At 38.5% G+C, this 18,672-nt stretch overlaps 1 protein-coding gene across 3 annotated transcripts; it reads right to left on the reverse strand.

The window, feature by feature from the left end:
* Positions 1-2,035: 2,035 nt before the first annotated feature.
* On the reverse strand, positions 2,036-15,730 carry fbxo11b (F-box protein 11b). Of its 3 annotated transcripts, XM_053511467.1 has the most exons (24): positions 15,184-15,730; positions 13,183-13,280; positions 12,909-13,021; positions 12,495-12,622; positions 12,174-12,255; positions 11,236-11,380; positions 9,717-9,846; positions 9,451-9,534; positions 9,213-9,345; positions 9,020-9,126; positions 8,808-8,919; positions 8,438-8,544; positions 6,632-6,769; positions 6,325-6,542; positions 5,901-6,081; positions 5,633-5,755; positions 5,467-5,552; positions 5,248-5,324; positions 4,917-5,060; positions 4,694-4,804; positions 4,492-4,599; positions 4,269-4,377; positions 4,048-4,146; positions 2,036-3,915 (listed from the first exon to the last, which is right to left on the reverse strand). In XM_053511467.1, exons 2-24 carry the CDS (start codon positions 13,188-13,190, stop codon positions 3,786-3,788), a joined length of 2,673 nt encoding a protein of 890 aa, XP_053367442.1. In that variant the 5' UTR covers positions 13,191-13,280; positions 15,184-15,730; the 3' UTR covers positions 2,036-3,785. The 3 variants fall into 3 exon arrangements, with proteins under 3 accessions (XP_053367442.1, XP_053367440.1, XP_053367443.1); XM_053511465.1 differs by having other exon boundaries at positions 12,909-13,280; XM_053511468.1 differs by lacking the exons at positions 12,909-13,021; positions 13,183-13,280.
* Positions 15,731-18,672: the final 2,942 nt, after the last annotated feature.

Raw genomic sequence — 18,672 nt, forward strand, 5'->3', positions numbered from 1 at the left:
TTGAAACCCCTCTATAATCTGTATAGTTAATTTCTAAGCAGTTTCTTACACTTTTTTTTTTTTTAATCTTCTACCCTGGCCTTAGGAACACCACTGACCAGATCTTATGTGGCACAGTAGTGACATTGATATGGTAGCTGGGCATTAGTATTGTACTGGTATGTACGTATCAGGCACACCAGCATTGCTGAGATTTTTAAACACCTTACTATCACTGCCGGGATAAGAACTGGTCCACCAACAGCAGCGTATTTGTTAGATGAACAGATGAAAATGATCACTGGGAGCAGGGATAAATTGTGCAAAATATAACTATGTGCCAATTAATAACATTTACAGAAATATACAGCATGTTTAATCCTTCTTTCCAGTAATAGATAGGGTAGAGCAAGGATAATAAGCATGTGGTAAGTTTACCTGAGAAAATGGTTGATGTTGATACTAAGAAAGATTCTTGCTCGAGTGTTAAATGCAGACCAGAATAAAGAAATATGAACTAGTCAAGCCAATTCAGTTAAAATCATTAGCTAATTTGTACAATTTTAGGCAATTTCTGTACACTGTTAAGATTAGGAAGCTCTTTTTTATTAGGCTTTGACTTCCAGGTTAAATGATTCACATATATCAAATAATATAAAGACAGAAGACTGCTGCGCAAATGTTTTGGACGACTCTAAAAAGCCTCACTTCATTCAAATACATGAACTGGTTTAATGTCCCAGTGTTTTACCAGAGCACACAGTCACAGATAAGCAGCTCAAGGCCAGGAGTATGTGCAAACAATACATGGTTTCATTCAATCAAGCACAAGTCCTGACTATTACAAACGTACATTTTTTATCTAATAGGATGCCACAAGGCGAAATGTTAACGCACATGCACGGCTTTTAACGCAGACTGTGGCAGGAGTGCATAAACTTTTCACAAGGTGATTAGAAAATAACTTGCAACACATGCGGCCATTTTTTGCCTAATGTGTTTTTTAATGACCTCATGGGAGTTTTTTAATGTGGAGTTTAAATGACAGAACAAATCTGATTTGAAAACAGGGCTGCTCAGAAAAGGCCCTAATATTTGCAGACAAAATGTTTGTTAACCTTGAAAGCTAAAGTCACATCCTGTGCTTTTTAAAATAATTTAGGTCACACAGCAAGGACCAATGGTGGATATCAAATAAGGTTGCCAAAATCAAAGAAGTATCCTTGCTAAAATTGTTAGAAACAGAAGCGAGAGAAAACAACTTGTGCCAAGTCGACGAGATTTTAGTAACAAAATTAAAAAGAAATTTACTGTTAATGATCCGTAAAACAGGCTGATACAATACTAACATCAGTTAAGATGAGCAACTTGATTGTAGCTCTATATGAAAACTGATAGGATAATTGTATGACTAACACACCACCGCCAATATGGTCTCAAGTCAACACAGCTTCTGTTATAGAATTTGAAGGGCCCTTGTTTAGCTTGTTTGCGCAGACAACACCCATATTTACCTGGGTATTGAAGAAAGCCTGTGCTTTATGAATTGAGTCAATAATGACCTAGATGTCTTATCAGCTGACAGGATAAAAACCCTCTGAGCCAAGCTGCTGTAAAATTCTCCAATAGTGTGGAGCATTGCAGATTTAAGGACTTTGCTCTCACAATATTTGCTCGGCGTATTTAGCGTATTGGCTACTTAAACCCAGGCCACACCTGCAACCACTATGGTACTACAATTTACAGTATCTTTCCCTGAGCCCTGTTTATAATGCTCTTAAAAGACCTGCAGTTTTTTTTTTTATTGTTTACAACTTCGTGTTGACAGGCATAATATGCAAACAGTGAAGAAGGCAGTAAAGAAGCAGAAACCCAAAGGCTGGAACTTCGCTGAACATTAACAGAATCTTCAGTGGCCTCAATAGGTCTACCAACAGCACTTTTTTTTTTTAAATCCCCCCCCCCCCAAAAAAAAATAACTTTAAAAACACACTGAAAATTATGAATCAATTCTTACACCAAATTTGTAAACTCTCCAACAAATAAAGCAACAAGCTTTGATCTAATAAAGTTTATTTTCTTAAAAATGACCAGTTTCCTTTTTCTTTTGTTTTCTAGGAAATTAAACCCTTTTTGAATTCACACTAGCATCTACATAATGGTTATTGAATACTTCACAATATATTAAGTCTAGATGTTATGGTACATGCATACAATTGCGGCGGCATGAGAAGCCACAGTCACCACATTACACAGAGATGGGGATGATGAAGAGAGGGGCAAAAAGACAATGAGGCTGTAGAGACTTGTGTTTCAGCTTCGAAGAGGCCAGGGCCTTAAAACATGGCAAACTCCAGCAATGCTTTTCAATTATATTCATCACTCAAAAACAGGCACATAAAGCGGCCAAGGGCCAAAAAGAAACCATATATTCTAATAAAACTGGGAAAAATATTCATCACTGTCCATGAGATTAATTCTTTGGACAAGAATAAAAAAAAAAGCATAAGTGAAGCATGACTTCACATAATCGTTAATAAATGTTCCAGTGTTTACAAACACTTCCATTGACTTTGGGACCTTATTAGCACTTTAAAGTCTGGTTAGAAATTATGTTTCCAAATGTTTAGGCAGACATCAGACACCGAGTTTAAAAAAAAAAAAAAAAAAAAAAAAAACAGGGTAAATGGCCCTGTATACCTAATGGCAGTGAAAGATGAAGCAAACACTGAGACCACATACAGGCTTATAAGAGACACAGCCAGAAAAAAAATTAAAACCCCAGAGGAGGGGAAAAAAACAAAACAAAAAAACACATTGCTTCATACCTTGCCTATCGAAAACCATAGCTGGAGGACATTGTAGTGTTTTCCAAATCTTTTTTTTTTTCTTTTCACTATTCCTCTTTCACAGAAAGAATTTATATGCTGAGACACAGTATGATTACAAGCCTAACATGCGCTAACGAAAATATTAATAACAATAATTATAATATATAATAAAATAAAAGACATTCAAATACTGTAAGATTTTTGCTTGAAAATACAAAACTACATGGGAAAGCATTAAAATCATATTTGTTGATCAGAATAACATTACCGTTAAAAAAAAAAAAAAGGAGGAAAAAAAAAAGACGAAGCAAGTGCTAACCACATTTTTTTCAATTTTTATACCATACATATAACCAGCAAATCTGTTACCTAGAAACAGTTGCCAAGGAAGCCATGTCATCATGGCTCTCCCTCTTATCCAGGCAGCGTCTCTGGGGGAGGGGTGATGGCTGTGGGTTTCTGGCCACTGTTACATCTGTACAAAACTGCAAAAGAACCTGAACCTGCACACATCAGAGACTGCACAGGCTTATCGGTTTGGACGTTTCCATCGCTCTTCTGCTGAAATTTGATGCCAATGTTATCTCTTCTCTTAATCTCCAGAATCCTGAGTCAACATATTGCTTCTCTGTGCAGCTCTTAACTCTTCCAAAGCTTTAGTCAACTATTACATCTTTGCAGATTGAGAGCCAACTGAAAATGAACGGGGAAAATCTCTCGCATCCGCTTGCATCAGAACCCTTTTAGCAATATAGACGCATCTCTATCCAGCAAACAGGCAGAGATCCAACGGAGTCCCATGTCTCCACTCAAAATGGTTTCCTTTAGCATACAACAATTTATTCAAGTCTAAAAAGTTTGTTGTCCTGTCCCTTTGTATGTAGAGTCTTTCTAACACCAAAGTTATAGAAGCTCTTACGTTGTAGACAGGATAAATTAAAGACCAGGGTGCTGAGATGGAGAACAGGCCGAGCCTCAGTTGTGTTGTAATGTGTTAGACTCTATAGGAGGTGCCGAGTCGTACAGAGTGTCCGTGTCATGTGTCGGCTCTCCAGCTAATGTGCAAGGGTTTGACAGCGTTCCCGCACCACAGTCACAGAAAAACCTACATGGATTAAAACAGGCATACACGGATTAGACAATATTCAATTAAAGAATTATATTGTGTAACAAAGACTTAGCAAAATGACTGGCCTAAAACAAAGTGGGTTTGAAAAACAAAACCTGCAGGACTAACCTATCATGTCGTATAAACTCGACATCGTGGCCTTGATGGCACTTCTTAATACAGTTCACACAGATTGCATTTCTGTCCGTTGTGTTACAGGTATGGCACCTGAAACCACAAAGGGCAAAGAGAAAAAGGAGAAAAAAAATAAATAAATCACATTAATACAAAGTAAAACATCAAATTCCAGGCATGTTTTAATGAGGTGATCACTACACCAGTTACTGTACCTGTAAAAATCGTGCATGGGATAGCTGGTGTAACTGGAAATCTTGTACAGGCACTGACCTCTGCTCACAGCTTTCTCTATGGCATCCTGATTGTTCATTATTTTGTTGTCTAAGGGGTTAATAAAAGGACATTTACATTAGATGTCATGCAGCAATAAACAGCAGTCGTGGTGTAACAACCCAATAAAACCTTAATAAAAAACAACAATAACAACATAATCACCTTTCATTGTGACGTTGACTCCAGAGGCAAGAAACAGCCCTCCAAATCTGTTATTGAATATCTGATTGCCTTCTAAAGTTGCTGTAGCATGGTTTGTTATCTCGATACCTAAAGAGAAGAAATGATAAATACATTTTTGCAATCCTAAAGTGTGTCACTAGTAAAGTAAAAAGCTTTGGAAAGCCTACAAGATCCAACTGACCTGCGGCAAAACCATCAAATATTCGGTTCTTTCTCAGCACTGGGTGACTGTTGGTGCTGATGAGGACACCAGCCTGGGCATTTCTGAAGATGTCATTTTCCTCCAACAAGCCTACATGTAGAAATATTTATAGCAGTGTCCAAACCCATAATCAGAGATCACACCAGCCTAACACACTGTTGTTCATTTGCATTTGTATAGATTCTAATTTCTTAAACCTTACCCCTTCCTCCGTTAAATATGCAGATACCACCATCCCGTCCATCGTGGATCTTGTTCCTGCGTAGGGTGGGGTTGCTGTCGGTCTTGATCCATACTCCTGCCATGGCATTGTCAAATATCTCATTGTCCTCAATGAAGCCCAACCCTGGGAGAAAAAAATAAATAAAAAATGGTCTCCTGTATTACAAACTTGGATATATTATCCAAAAATAGTTGATGTATCTGCACTGAAAGACACTAGTACAGAGGGGGGGAAAAGGATTGGCCAGTTTGGGCTCAAAATTCCATTGAAGCATGGACTGAAGGTGGGAGTTGCCACATAATTCACGTACCAGAGTTGTAAACAAGAATGCCTCCATTCTGCCCTCCCCAGATTTTGTTTCTTCTAATCTTGGGGTTGCTTCCAGTTCTGTGGCATTGCATAAAGGAGTGGATATGTTGTAGGTTTGCCATTCGCATGAATATTTAAAAACAGATGCAACAAAGTCTCGACACATCCACTCTACACACTGATATAAACAGGAAGAACCTTGAGTGCCAGAGTACCCTACCTGATTTGTACCCCAGAGTACATGTGGTTGTAGATATCATTATCTTCCAATACTCCATGACCATTATCGTAGAAATACACTCCAACCTATGAACAGAAGTGAGAATTAAATGAATGAAAAACACAAAGTAAAAACATGAGAGTAAAAGGATGAAGGATGTACCCACCTGTTTGCCACTGTGTATCCTGTTCCGCCTGAGCACCGGCGTGCTCCCTGTGGTCACCCAGACTCCTGCCAAAGTGTTGCTGTACACTTCATTCTCCTCAATAACACCCTGGCCCTTCTCGTGCTACGAACAAACACGAGTGTTTAAACATATCATGAGACGAGATCCCAAAACATACTTGAATATACTTGTTCATAAAAAAAATATATAATAATAATCTAGACAATTGTATCGATAAATTTACCCCCAATTAACAAATGATACTCACCACATAGATTCCTCCATGCTGTCCATCATGTATCTTGTTGTGTCTGACTATAGGGCAGCTGTTGGTTCGGATCTGAATGCCAGCCAGGGCGTTTCCATAAATATCATTGCCCTCTATAAGACCTCTGCCATCCCCAAATATGTAAACGCCCCCTTGGTTTCCATTGAAGATGGCATTACCTCTGAAAAAACAAACAAACAAATAAATAAATAAATAAATAAATAAATACAACATACAACTGATTACTACAACATTTAAGACAAAAGAGAGCACCTGTAATGTACCTCATTCAGTATTTAAAGCGAAGGTGAAGACATGGATCAAAAAAACCAAACTATGTTGAATTTTCAAACAAACATGTAAAGCAACTCTGATAACCTCGTCCCTAATTTCTCACACACACCCCAAGAGAAACAGAACTAACCTAATGGTGGGATCACTGTTTGACGTGATCCACACACCAGCAAAGTTATTAGCGTAGATCTTATTCTCTATGAACTGGCCCCGGCCCTTCTCGTGGACGTAGATGCCTCCTGTTTGACCGTGGTGAATCTCGCAGCGCACCACTGTGGGGTTGGCATACGCCTTTACCTCAAAACCTGCAATTCTGTTCCTGTGGATGTTGCAGCTTTCAAAGTAGCCCTGTAGAGGGAGACATAAAACAGGTTTTTCACTTAATGGCTGGTGGAGAGCAATGAGATCATAAAGTCAAAATGGAGCCTTGATCCTACCATGCCATGGTCAAACGTGAACACGCCAACATCTCTGCCATGATGGATATGGTTCCTCCTGATGATGGGGTTGCCATGGTTTTTCACCCAGATCCCCGCTAATGCATTGTTGGAGATTTCATTATCTTCATAAATGCCCTAGAAATGTCAAACAAACTCAATTATAACACCAGCTCTCTAATACTGATGGTCCCAGCACATCCTGCAATTTTAAAAAGTGTTTTCTATAATTTTATATAACCAGATGTTATTTTGCTTGTATAGTTAATATTTAGAACTATTTTGACTTTAAATCTTAAACATTTGTGCACATTACGGTTAGGAAAATACTGGCTTTGAACAGAGATCATTCTAACATCCAACCAAAAACATGTATTTAGGTGTAAGGACACAGCAGCATACAAATGTTACATTAGGTGTAATAACCCTCAGTGTCATCTAATTATAACTCAAACTAAATGGTCAAAGCTTAAAACCTCCCGAGTCCACAAGAGGGCTCCCTTGAATAATAAGCTATTAAATGTATGCAATGCAGTCATACATGCATGGCGGGTCAACATACCACCAGACGTGTAACACCACACCAAACCACATTATACAGTACCAGGGGACCTGTGTAGCCATCTATATTCCAGAATGTTGCCTATTAAATCATGTTATAAATACCAGGACAAAACCATACCAACAATGTGCACTGTCTGTTTGGGGTTAGTTTTGTATGATTTACTTAAACGGTTGTCTTTTAGTTTGTATGCATCTAAATGCTTAGTGCTGTCTGCATTTCTATACATTACATTAAAACTCCACACAGTTTGAGAGTTGAGCAGCTCCTCTGAAAAGTAGAAGCTAGCATTTAATTTAAGATTTTTCAAGCACAAATCATCTCTATTGTTCATGTCACCCGAGGAAAATTAATTCTATTTTTGCATATTCAATCTTGATTTTGGCTTCCAGTTTTTATGAAAACAAGAGTAAACGATTTAAACAAAATTATCGTGCCACATTCCATTTTACGTGTTGTGTTAAAAATCCAGTGCATCCATTTGTTTCACAGAGATGTGCTTTTGAGCTCCTCTCACTAAAAGCCCTAACTCACTCTCAGACAGAATGTGGTAATTCTTGTTTTTGTTTTTTTTTTCTTCACTTTTTTGTTACATTTTTGAGCTGCGTTGTATTCAAAGGTCAAGAAAATCCACTCTTCGTTAATTTCTTTTTTTTAAGAAATCCATGACATTTTCAAAGACAGCAAATACTCATGATAGATAACTATGATCTTAATATCACCCAAAATAATCACGATTATAATTTTTGCCCTAATTGAGCAGCCTGATAACCACTGCGCGTGATAAAAATTGTGGTCAGCAATCAGCTTAGCTCACCCAGGTAATTATCAGGATGAAAAGCTTGATGGTACTAACTGAGTAATATTAGTATTAAAGTTGAAGCAGTGTATAGATGACAAGGTGGCAGAGCTAGTCTAATTAGGCAGAAATGAAGCAAAGGCTAATACACACCGGCATTTGCATCAGTACCATGATCCTACTGGAAGCGTTTACTCTTATACGGGCAGTCAGAAATTAAGATCAAAGCAAATAAGCACACAGCCAGTGTGACCATTAATTAGCCCACTGCATAGCTATACCTACTGATATGCAAGTTATTTTGCATGGATTCCTCCTTTTGACAAGATGTACCTTTTGATGAGACAATTACAGCTGACTTTATGAATAACACTGATGTGTATAGCGCCCTCCCTAAAAAAATTTATAAAATTCAAAAACCTGAAATTTGTGCTCTGGCTCTTACCTGTGCATGATCAGTGATGTAGAGCCCCACATTTTCACAGTCACTGATGTTGCAGTGTTTAATGGTAGGACACGCACCTTGCCCACTTACACACACAGCAGACCCCACTGTAAAATCAAAGAGTAGAATCTCCGTGAAGTTCAGCATATGAGACTATATTTAAGCTTAAAGCAGTAAAATAAGCAAATAATGCAGAACAAAAAAAATTGCAGTTACTCATTAGGTGCAATTTAATGTTTACTCCAAAACAACCTCTTAAATAAAACATTCCTTTTGCAGGTTTTAAACCATTTAATCATATTCTGAGCAAACAGGGGGCGAGGTTGGAATAAAATAAAAAATAAATCAAATTGAGACCAGATGTCCAGACCTGTGCAAGTGCTGCGGATAATACAGTGGTCAATATTCGGGCTGCAGTTTACGGTGATCTCCAGGCAGTGGTGTGCATTGTGATGCTGAGCTGATTTATCATCAGGGTTAAACTGTGTGTGAAACAAAATATTTTAAAAAAAAAAATCATCCTACCACCATAGTTAGACTATAAAAAATATATAAAAATTTAGAAGGACATGCAGAACTTACCCTAATGGTCATATAACCTACATATGCATCTTCAGAACCTTCCATAAACACAAATGTTGAATCTCTAGTGTTCTCAATGACAACTTTATCAGCTACTTTTCCAGGAGCTGTTAAAAAAAACAAGACAATATTTTAAATGCATTAGTTGGCACAATGAAACATTTTGATGGTTTCAGTTAAAAATTTGACTTACCTGCACCGATCATCGTAATGGGTGACTCGATGTAGATCCATTCGTCTGTGTAGATTCCAGAATGAACGAATATAAGCCCGTCAAAGTGGGCCTCCTGAACTCCGCCCAACGCATCCTCAATGGTGTCATAGTACTGCAGACCAGATCGAAATATTACATTGGTCTGTAAAGTTTAGATAAGGAAGCTAAATTTTTAGTAACAAACAGGAAAAAAAAAATGGCAACAAAAATTTCATACCAGCATATTCTCTCTGCCTTTGTATCTGGCTGGATTGCTGTAGAAATGTTCTGCAAAGCCAGGCTTTACGTGTGCTCCCTTATACTGTAAAGAAAAAAAATGGCAAAAATTTAATTATTGCACAGACTTGATGTAATTTATTTATAATAATACTTATTTATTTGTGACTCAAATGGCAGACGGTACAAATCCTCCCCCTTCGCCATCTCCCCCTTTTTTTTTAAACAATGTTTCAAGTCTAAGGACATTTCACAAGACTGTCTTACCAGTTGCTGAAAGCTTTCCTTCCATGGATTTGGCTGCTCATACTCTTCAGGGTTTATCTGGTAGAATTTCCCTGGTTCTGGGTGCATCATGGGTCGTGTGTACTCAAACACCTCCATGTACAATCTCTTCCTGTGGGACACATCAAGGAACATCAAAAATTAACTGGAGCTTTGATAAATGAAATGCTCATACTGTTTTTTAAACGCTTAAAAAATCATTATTATACCATGGTGGGCCGCCATGCCGACAAGACCACACCACCATGCCTACGCAACAGGCCATATTTACAAAGAAATATCTAATCCGATTCTAATCCGCCTTTGGAAGTCTCGGTCAGAAGCCTCTCGCCATATTTCCTCCCTGTGTCAATCTGATTTGTTTCTGACAGGTCTGGTAAGAAAAACAAACAAACCCAGAAACAGTGTCGTGCATGAACGCACTTAGGTGCACCATTCAATGCACTCGCCCATTTTTTAGTGAAAGGTGAACTGGATGGATCAGATTGCAACTAAAGGATGTAAGTGAACATTGTTAACATGCAGGCTGATGAAACGTTCATTTGATTTTAAATATTGCTAATACACACAGGACGCACAATGATCACATCTCCCTGATGCCACGCAAATCATGAGCAATAAAATTTTAGGTTTTCAGAAAGAGCGCGCTTCATCTTGTGCTTTTCAAATCTTACACTGTTCTTCCCGGGTAGGAATTTGCGCTCTCCATCGATTCAGTTCATTCTCGGTGCAGTGCTGTGGCCAAGTTGCCAATAAAGCAAAGATACAAAACCTCAAGTAAAATGTACTCCTAGCTATAATAATAGTGAAAATAATTTAGGTTTGATCGCTGCATTTGTCTGTTGCCCATGATGGGTTTAATGTGTGTAAAAGACAAGTTATGGGGAATTTAACAGTCTCTAATTTATTCATTAGCATTAAATATTGAACACTATTTGAACTATCTGGATAGCCACTATTCTATATTGAGGACGTGTAACGAGACAGACTTCCTCTTTACTTGGGTTTAAGATTGTTTCTACTTCTTTGATCATAATTTGTAGCTCGGGCGGTTATGTGTGCAAAAAGTACATCTTATTAACTCTCCTCGGTTTATTTGATGTTTATATGAAAATTAGCAGCCAAAAAACTTGTGTTGTGTGAGAAAAAAATTTGCACAGACACAAAACTTCCATCATCCTCTTGCCACCATGCAAGGGAATCGCTGCTTCACTATCTAAACATTTTACAGTGACATTACTATTTTTAAACATCTAAATCAAATTATTACTGTAGAGTATAAACATTAATATTCCCGTGATCACACTTATAATTTAACACCCACAGCCGCTCATCTGGAACATCATATTGCAATAGAAAATGTTGTGATTTGTTTCTTGGCTTAGTTTCATATGAAAGCTTTCTGCAAAACTGGAAACGGCAAACAAACAACATATTGTGTAGCAAGTTAAACAAAATGTGCAGGTAAAACTTAACAAAAAGATCAAAATGATTCCTTTACCACAAAATAGGGTCGTTAGCTAGCTCACTAAAGCGCTTGCAGACACAAGCAGCCTGGCACAGGTCTTGCTCCAGAAGGTAGGAAAAAATCTTCAGGACCACCTCATCTGGAAGCTTTTCTTGGAGATACTGTTCTGCAGGTGAAGCTAGAGGATAAAACATGACAGAAATTAAACCAGAATGCTGCTGCTGTCCTTTTATTGTCCTACATCATTTATGCTAATGTAAAACAACTGACATGCCTGCGATGTAAGAAATTCAAATAAGACAAGCACATGAACAGAAGAGTCCACGGGTTTAACATAGTTAAAACCACTGAGCTTCAAGCAAGTAATGAACAAAATTGCAGAGACCAGCATTTCTTGGGATTCACAACAAGAAATGTGTACCACTATCCCTGTAGGAGTAATTTATGCATATCTGTTCAGAAAAAAAAAATCTAAACTTGTAGAACCTGACAGTGAGACTGTATTTTGTTATTTATCATTTACAAATTGCGATGAAGACTTTATACTTCTCTCTTTAGCAAAAGTAACATGCAAACTGTACAAGCTGGTCTCAAATGCTGATAGAGCAAAGAAACCACCACCTGTTTATAAATGTTAAATTATTAAATCAGCGTTAGGACACCATGGTAATGAAATGTACATAAGCATTTAACATATACTGTAAGACTGTAAGTTCATACTTCTTCCTACTCCTTTTTGAACATATTGATTTGTTTTTTAATATAAAATGAAAATAAATAAAACCCAAGAACAAACCAAAATTCCAAGCCAACCTACACACTGCAATATTACTTGTCGGGAGATAAGGGCTAAAGGCTTTGGCATTTCATTGTTTTCACCATCAGGTGTCTATCCTGTGCCAAATGCTCACAAAAATGATTCCACATCTGTATATTCAGAACAATGGGAGATCATGTGTTTCTTCACTCACCTGGAAGGTCTTGGGACTTCCCTGACACTCGGGCACGTTTTGCTCTGTGACCAAAGGTTTCTGTTGCTGAAGTGGAGGCTCCCTAAAAAACATATTTTTGCTTAGCTCTAAGTGTGCTCTGATTTTGATTTGTCACCATTCACATGCAGGCAAGAATTGTTGTAAACACCACCCATGTTTCACTCAGAAACACCTAATTTTACAGAACAGACCATAATGGTATATATTTTTTTGTTTCATGTTACTGTGCTTAAAATTGATAGTACAAATGTACTGATAAATATGTAGTGCATGGTGGGTTTTTTTCCAGTTGACCCTTACCTCCATACTGCTTTTTGTGGGACACGCGGTTCTTTTAGGCAACAAGGACTTTCTGCGGAGTTGATATGGACTGTTTTGAGCTCCTGGACCAGATTCTTCTGCAACCATATCTGCAGGGACGTCCTCATCTGCAAAGAGGAGGGACAAAAGAAGGAAAAACCTTAATCTGCTTCATGTTTTACATTCTCTAGTAGGACCCCCACCCTCTACAGCCACGCTGTATATTTAAAGTATATTTTCCCCTTTTCTGGGTGGTTTCATTTGGGATTGAGGTGGGTAACCTTTTATAATTTGGTACCCCCTGACAAAAAAAAAAAATGTAGCCAAACTCATAGTTACTGAGAAGCCCACTAAAAACTCAAAACTAGATTAGCTGTAACGGAGCAGGACAGACGAGTAAAAATAGATACACACTTGCAGGAAAATCATCCGAGGCACAGAACAAAAACCACTGGTCTAAATGCAAAGGGCCAGGGAATTGCGTCACTTCATCGACGGTGGCAAACTCAAATGTTCCGCATCTAGTCCTATCAAAAATCATAAAAGAAATATTTAAAATAATACAAAATTAAGTAAGTTATTTGTGGATTGTGCAACTTCAAATTCTTCCTTGACCCTATAAAAGCAAGTCAATGTGAAGTTTTTTTTTGTTCCCATTATATACTAACCTATACTGCAGCATCCCTACCTGTGCATCACGTCTGTGCTTGAATGCACATGCAGTACCTGGTGTACTGATCACCTGAGCAGTCTACAGTCTGTTCCTCCCTACTGCACATTTGGTACCTGGAGACAACACCCAAAGTTAACAAAATAAATGATGCACTATGCTTATGTACTGCCACTGGAAAACTCTTACTCTCTTACACCTATTTCAGACAAACCTCTTCATTAAGAAATGATGACAAGGCCTTAAAAAATGCCAAATACTTTGTTTGTGTTGTGTTACGGTGCCAATACCATTACGGTTCCACGTTGGGGATGCTAACAAATAAATATGAAGTTGCTGTTTTTTTTCCCCTTTCTAAAAAGCAATATGTTGGCAAATTTGGCTAGATGTACAACATGGTCTGGAATTTACACCTGGGGTTTATTTGCATGTTTAGACACATGACTGAAATGTATCTGACAAGATTAATGAACCGATACCTGCATGCAGATTAAACATGGAAAACCACAAAAGTGCTTAATTTTTTTTAACGCTATCAAAAGTGAGTACCTGTCAAAATCTGATGTACAATCTAGATCCTTAGAGTAAACCAACCTCACCTCTGCAAGCTTCTGTTCCCAAGTTATGCAAAACTTCACAAGTAGGATAAACAATACTGTGAGACAGTTTATGCTCGTGTTCACAGAATACAAGCAAGCTGAGCTCGACAGAGTATTTCAGGGCACCGTCATACATGATACTCATTGTTGGATCAATGCATCCTTATTGAAGAATGTGAAATAAAATTTAATTTATGATGCGAAAACAGTAAATGCATGCACTACACAGAGCATGATTTATATTTAAAAAAATAGATTGTAAAAAAGTATTACTGCAAATGTCATAAAGGCAAACTACTGGCTGATCAGTCTTACAATCAATCTACAATGCAAAAAATATGTCTGACAACCCAAATACAAAGACTAACAATACCCAGAGAGGTGTATCTTCCCGGTTACTTCTTTGTAAACAACATAAGCCTTAAAACACCTACCAGGCGATGATCCATGTAGGCTGAAAGGGGTTAAACCCAAGGTTTCTTGGTCACCACACACACTGTCTATATGGCTACAAGCAAACCAAGGCCTTGTCGACCGAGATGTTTAGTGAAACCATGGCGTTTCCAGTTAGCTACCTACTGTTGACATGAACCTTATTACCAACACCGACTGGCTTGACAGTTACACAACATAAACAAATGCAATCCTGAAACACGATCATTTTTTTCATATAGATTCAGCGTGGATTCAACTGCGTAGTAGCTGGTGGCTAGTTAGCTAAATTACTCACCGAGCTAGCTAGCTCCTGTGTAATCTGTTTGAAATAAAACAACAGCGGATCCGTACAATGCTACAACGCCGTAATTACAGTCTTACACACATACAATGTGGGTACCTCCGTATTTTCCGTAACATTCGTTTGGACATTTTGTTTGCCTGACAAAGCTTGACGGTGGTTAAATCTATAGATAGATAGATAGATGGAAAGATAGAAAGGGAGCCACCAAACTAGCTAGCTAACATTGGCTATTACTCCATATACACCCCCCTCTCCAAAATGGCAGCCCACCGGCTAGCTAGCTAGCTAACCAGCTGCGCAACGCAGATTTAATGTCCAAACACATTTATTTGTTATGTTACCTGACGAACGATACATACTACTAGGTGTTTGTGTCCGAAACAGTCTTTAGGGCGTCATTTATTTGATGGAAGGCGCAACAGCTTCACATTGACTCCGAGTTTTAGCTTTAATCCCAGAGTTAGCCAACAAGCTAATATTTGTAAGCCTAAACAAAGCGCGGCCTGGCCTGGCCTGTATGGCGCGGTCTACAGAAGCCTCGACGTTTCCTGCTGAAGCGGCTCAAACATCGGGTCTTTCGAGCAGCCGGCTCGTGTAGAAACACCACGACGCGAGTGCGTGGGGGAAAACGACAGAATACGGATATCGTCGTTATCCGGCAGTGTGTTCAGCTCGTCTCACCTCTCTCGCCGTTGTTCCTCTCGGGCTGCACCGGGCGCGGCCTCGATACTCGCCTGGGTCTTCTGTTGGTCGCTCTGACGGAGTTCATTTGGCGAGTTGATTTTTTTTTTTGTTTGTTTCAAAAACTCACAACGCTTTTCCTCTAACGTTCCTCTTCCGTCGTTAACATGGGGGTCCTCGGATTAATATCAACCAAGTCAAATGCGTAAACACTTCAAATTTCGCTGACGGAGAGCTAGTTATTTTTTTTTTCGGGGTGTTGGGACAGCTCCCCCTGTGCTGCTCGGTGCTGGAGCTCGGTGTCTCTCTCTCGCGCAGGAGGAGCCATTAACGCTAACGCACTCGCAGACAGCGCGCGCGCGCACGAGAGGGAGAGGGGGAGGACATCACAAGGGATCCCTGTGTTCACCAATGAAACGCATACACTGCATCCGCTCGCGCGTCCGAATCGCACCGTGTATCCTCTTCATAAACACCCCGAAAAAAATCACACAGGGTGTTACAGGCATCGCGTTAACCGAAATTACTCCAAGCGCTATGATGTGAACGCACCACACGTGTGTAAAACACAGATAACGCCTTCTTTTAAACCTTAACCTTACAGAGCTGGGCGATATGATCGTTACCGCGATATTTTAGTATAAAGTTACACCTTTTTGAGAATGGTCACCATTGAGAGGTGCTTTATATATATATATATATATATATATATATATTTACATCTAACAAGTAATTAAGACTGAATTCATCTATGTAACAAAATAAATATACCAATCGGTATTACATGTTTCTATTTTGTTTATTACTTCATTTGTAAACATTATATACACTATATGGACAAAAGTATCTGGCCAAACCTGTTAATTATTGATTTCAGGTGTTTCATTAGGCTTGTTCTCCCAAGCATACCAAGACATCTTAGACAATGTTATGCTATGTGGCAACAGTTTGGGGAAGGCCCTTGTCTATTCCAACATGACTGTGCCATAGTGCCCAAAGCTGGTACTGTAAAGACATGGTTTGGTGAGTTTGGTGTGGAAGAAATTGACTGACCTCAAGCCCACTGATCACCTTTGGGATGAACTGGAATAAAGATTGCGAGCCAGGCCTTCTTGTCCAACATCAGTGCCTCCTGACCTCATAAATGCTTTATAGAATTAATGGGCACAAATTCCCATAGAAACACTCCAAAATCTGGTGGACAGCCTTCCAAGAAGAACGGAAGCTGTTATAGCTGCGAAGGGGCGACCAACTCCATATTGAAATATATGTATTTGGATACAGTGTCATTGGAGGTTTGGACAAATACTTTTGTCCATATAGTGTATGTATCTACAGTATCAGTATGTATCCATGTTCATATATACTGTATATATATATATATATATATATATATATATACACACAGAAATTCGGTTTTCACATGCCGCTGTTATTAGCCCAGCCAGTGTAGCAGGCCTCCAGGACTGTGGCGGCATCATCATCAAATTTTATGCCACACTGTGACGGCGTTACTTTCTGAGTGGACGGAATATTGAAGCAGCAGCGAGTTGACCACACCCTCCACTTGCTGCAGGTAATGAAAGCATGCTAGTGGGTAACCAACCTATAAACACTGACATGAGGTGAAAATACAGTACAGTACAGCCAGAACCCAAATGCATACAAACATTAATGCTTAAAAAGCACCTACCATATTTCTATTAATAATTTTCTTATTTAAGGAATTGTTTAAAGAATTTTAAGGCAGTGGTACCCACTGCACCATATTTTCAATACAGCCCCATTCATATTAGATTTAGCTCCAGGGGTTGATACATTTTTCTCTCCGTTACTTACTTGTTGGTACCCTTCGAGGCAAGGCTTTCCAGAAGATGTTTAATCAATGGACTATTTTGCTGTGGTGTTGGGAGAGATGTCTATTCTGTTTGTTAGGCTTTGAACCAAAATACATATTTACATCCTTTAATCTCTCTCTATATATACACACAATATAATAAAAACAAAATGTAACTGTCAGTGGATCTAACAGCACATGTAATAGTAGGCAGCATCATTAACTTTTATGCCATACTGTAGGGTGTCACAGGCATTTCTCGCTGGATGTACTGTAACAGAAGGCGCCATAAGTAGACAGGCGGAAGTAAGTGCTACTGAAACATTGAAGCAGCGTGAGTTGACCGTTAACTCCATTCACAGGTAATGGTGGCACGATGTTCACCTTAAGTTTACAGGTCCATACAGAAGCAAGATCATAAATAGGACTGATGTGTTTTATTGAGTATCCTTGGAGCCGAATCCAAAAACCTCCAGCACATTCCACAATGCCAAGTGTGCACTTAGTCACAATCTTACTGTATATAAGGATGCGGATTAGTGGCTGTGTTTTTAAAAACATGTAGTCCATCTATTTGATTGTAAGATTAGGCGTACACAAGATTGTTACACATTGTTGATCACATGAAGATCTTTTAAAAGATAGATTTTTGGTTTTTTAACTTTCAGAATGATGGGAATAAGATTGTTTTTCATGTAAAACAAACCAAGAAACATAAAGTGTATTATTGAGGCTGAATTCACTCAGAAGAAAATAACTACAGTCTCTAATGTTAGTAGTGTATATAACAGTGACAGACATCATTATAAAATCCTGTGTATTTCAGGAATTTTCATACTTCTCCCAAATTAGAAATGATTGCCTTTAAACATTATACCAAAATGTGTGTGGAAGAAAAAATTGAAATACTACCGAATATTTGTAAATTTTCAATCAGTGGAATTTGGATTACTAGAAGTATGTAAATATGGCAATGGTGTATTTTAAAACTGAAAGATTTTTTTTTAAAGATGATGAAATACATTTAAAATAGTTCTGTTTCAATACATTAAAATAGTTATTTCAATGCTACATCTGAGCACTTCTGAAAAGTAAACTAGCAAGATATTTCAGCTAATCATCAGTTAATGATGGCAAAATATACATGTAAAAGTTAAAATGTAACATTTGCTAATTGGATTTTATTAATCATTCATACATTCATCTGTTTATTCTGTGTACAGGATCGCTGGGGCCCAAGAGCCTATTCCAGGACACTTGGGGCATGAGGCGGGTTACACCCTGGACAGGGTGCCAATCCATCGCAGGACACACACACACACGTGCTATGGGCAATTTGTGAACAGCAATAAACCTTATCTGCACATCTTTGGAATGTGGGAGGTAACCGGAGTACCCGGAGGAAACCCGCCAAGCACAGGGAGAACTCCGCGCACACAGCCCGGATGCGGAAATCAAACCCTCAGCCCTGGTGATGTAAGGGCTCAGTGCTAACCACTACGCCACCGTGCCACTTGATTTCTTAAAAGATATTTTATTTAAAATTAATCTTAAAATTTAGTGTTTAAATTAACTTATTACCGTTACAAAAAAAAATATTTTGGCACAGATATTTCCTAGTTAGATTCTTATAATAAAATGTCCCTGTTGTA

Source organism: Clarias gariepinus, chromosome 14 (assembly GCF_024256425.1).
Source record: "Clarias gariepinus isolate MV-2021 ecotype Netherlands chromosome 14, CGAR_prim_01v2, whole genome shotgun sequence".
NCBI classification, from domain to species: domain Eukaryota; kingdom Metazoa; phylum Chordata; class Actinopteri; order Siluriformes; family Clariidae; genus Clarias; species Clarias gariepinus.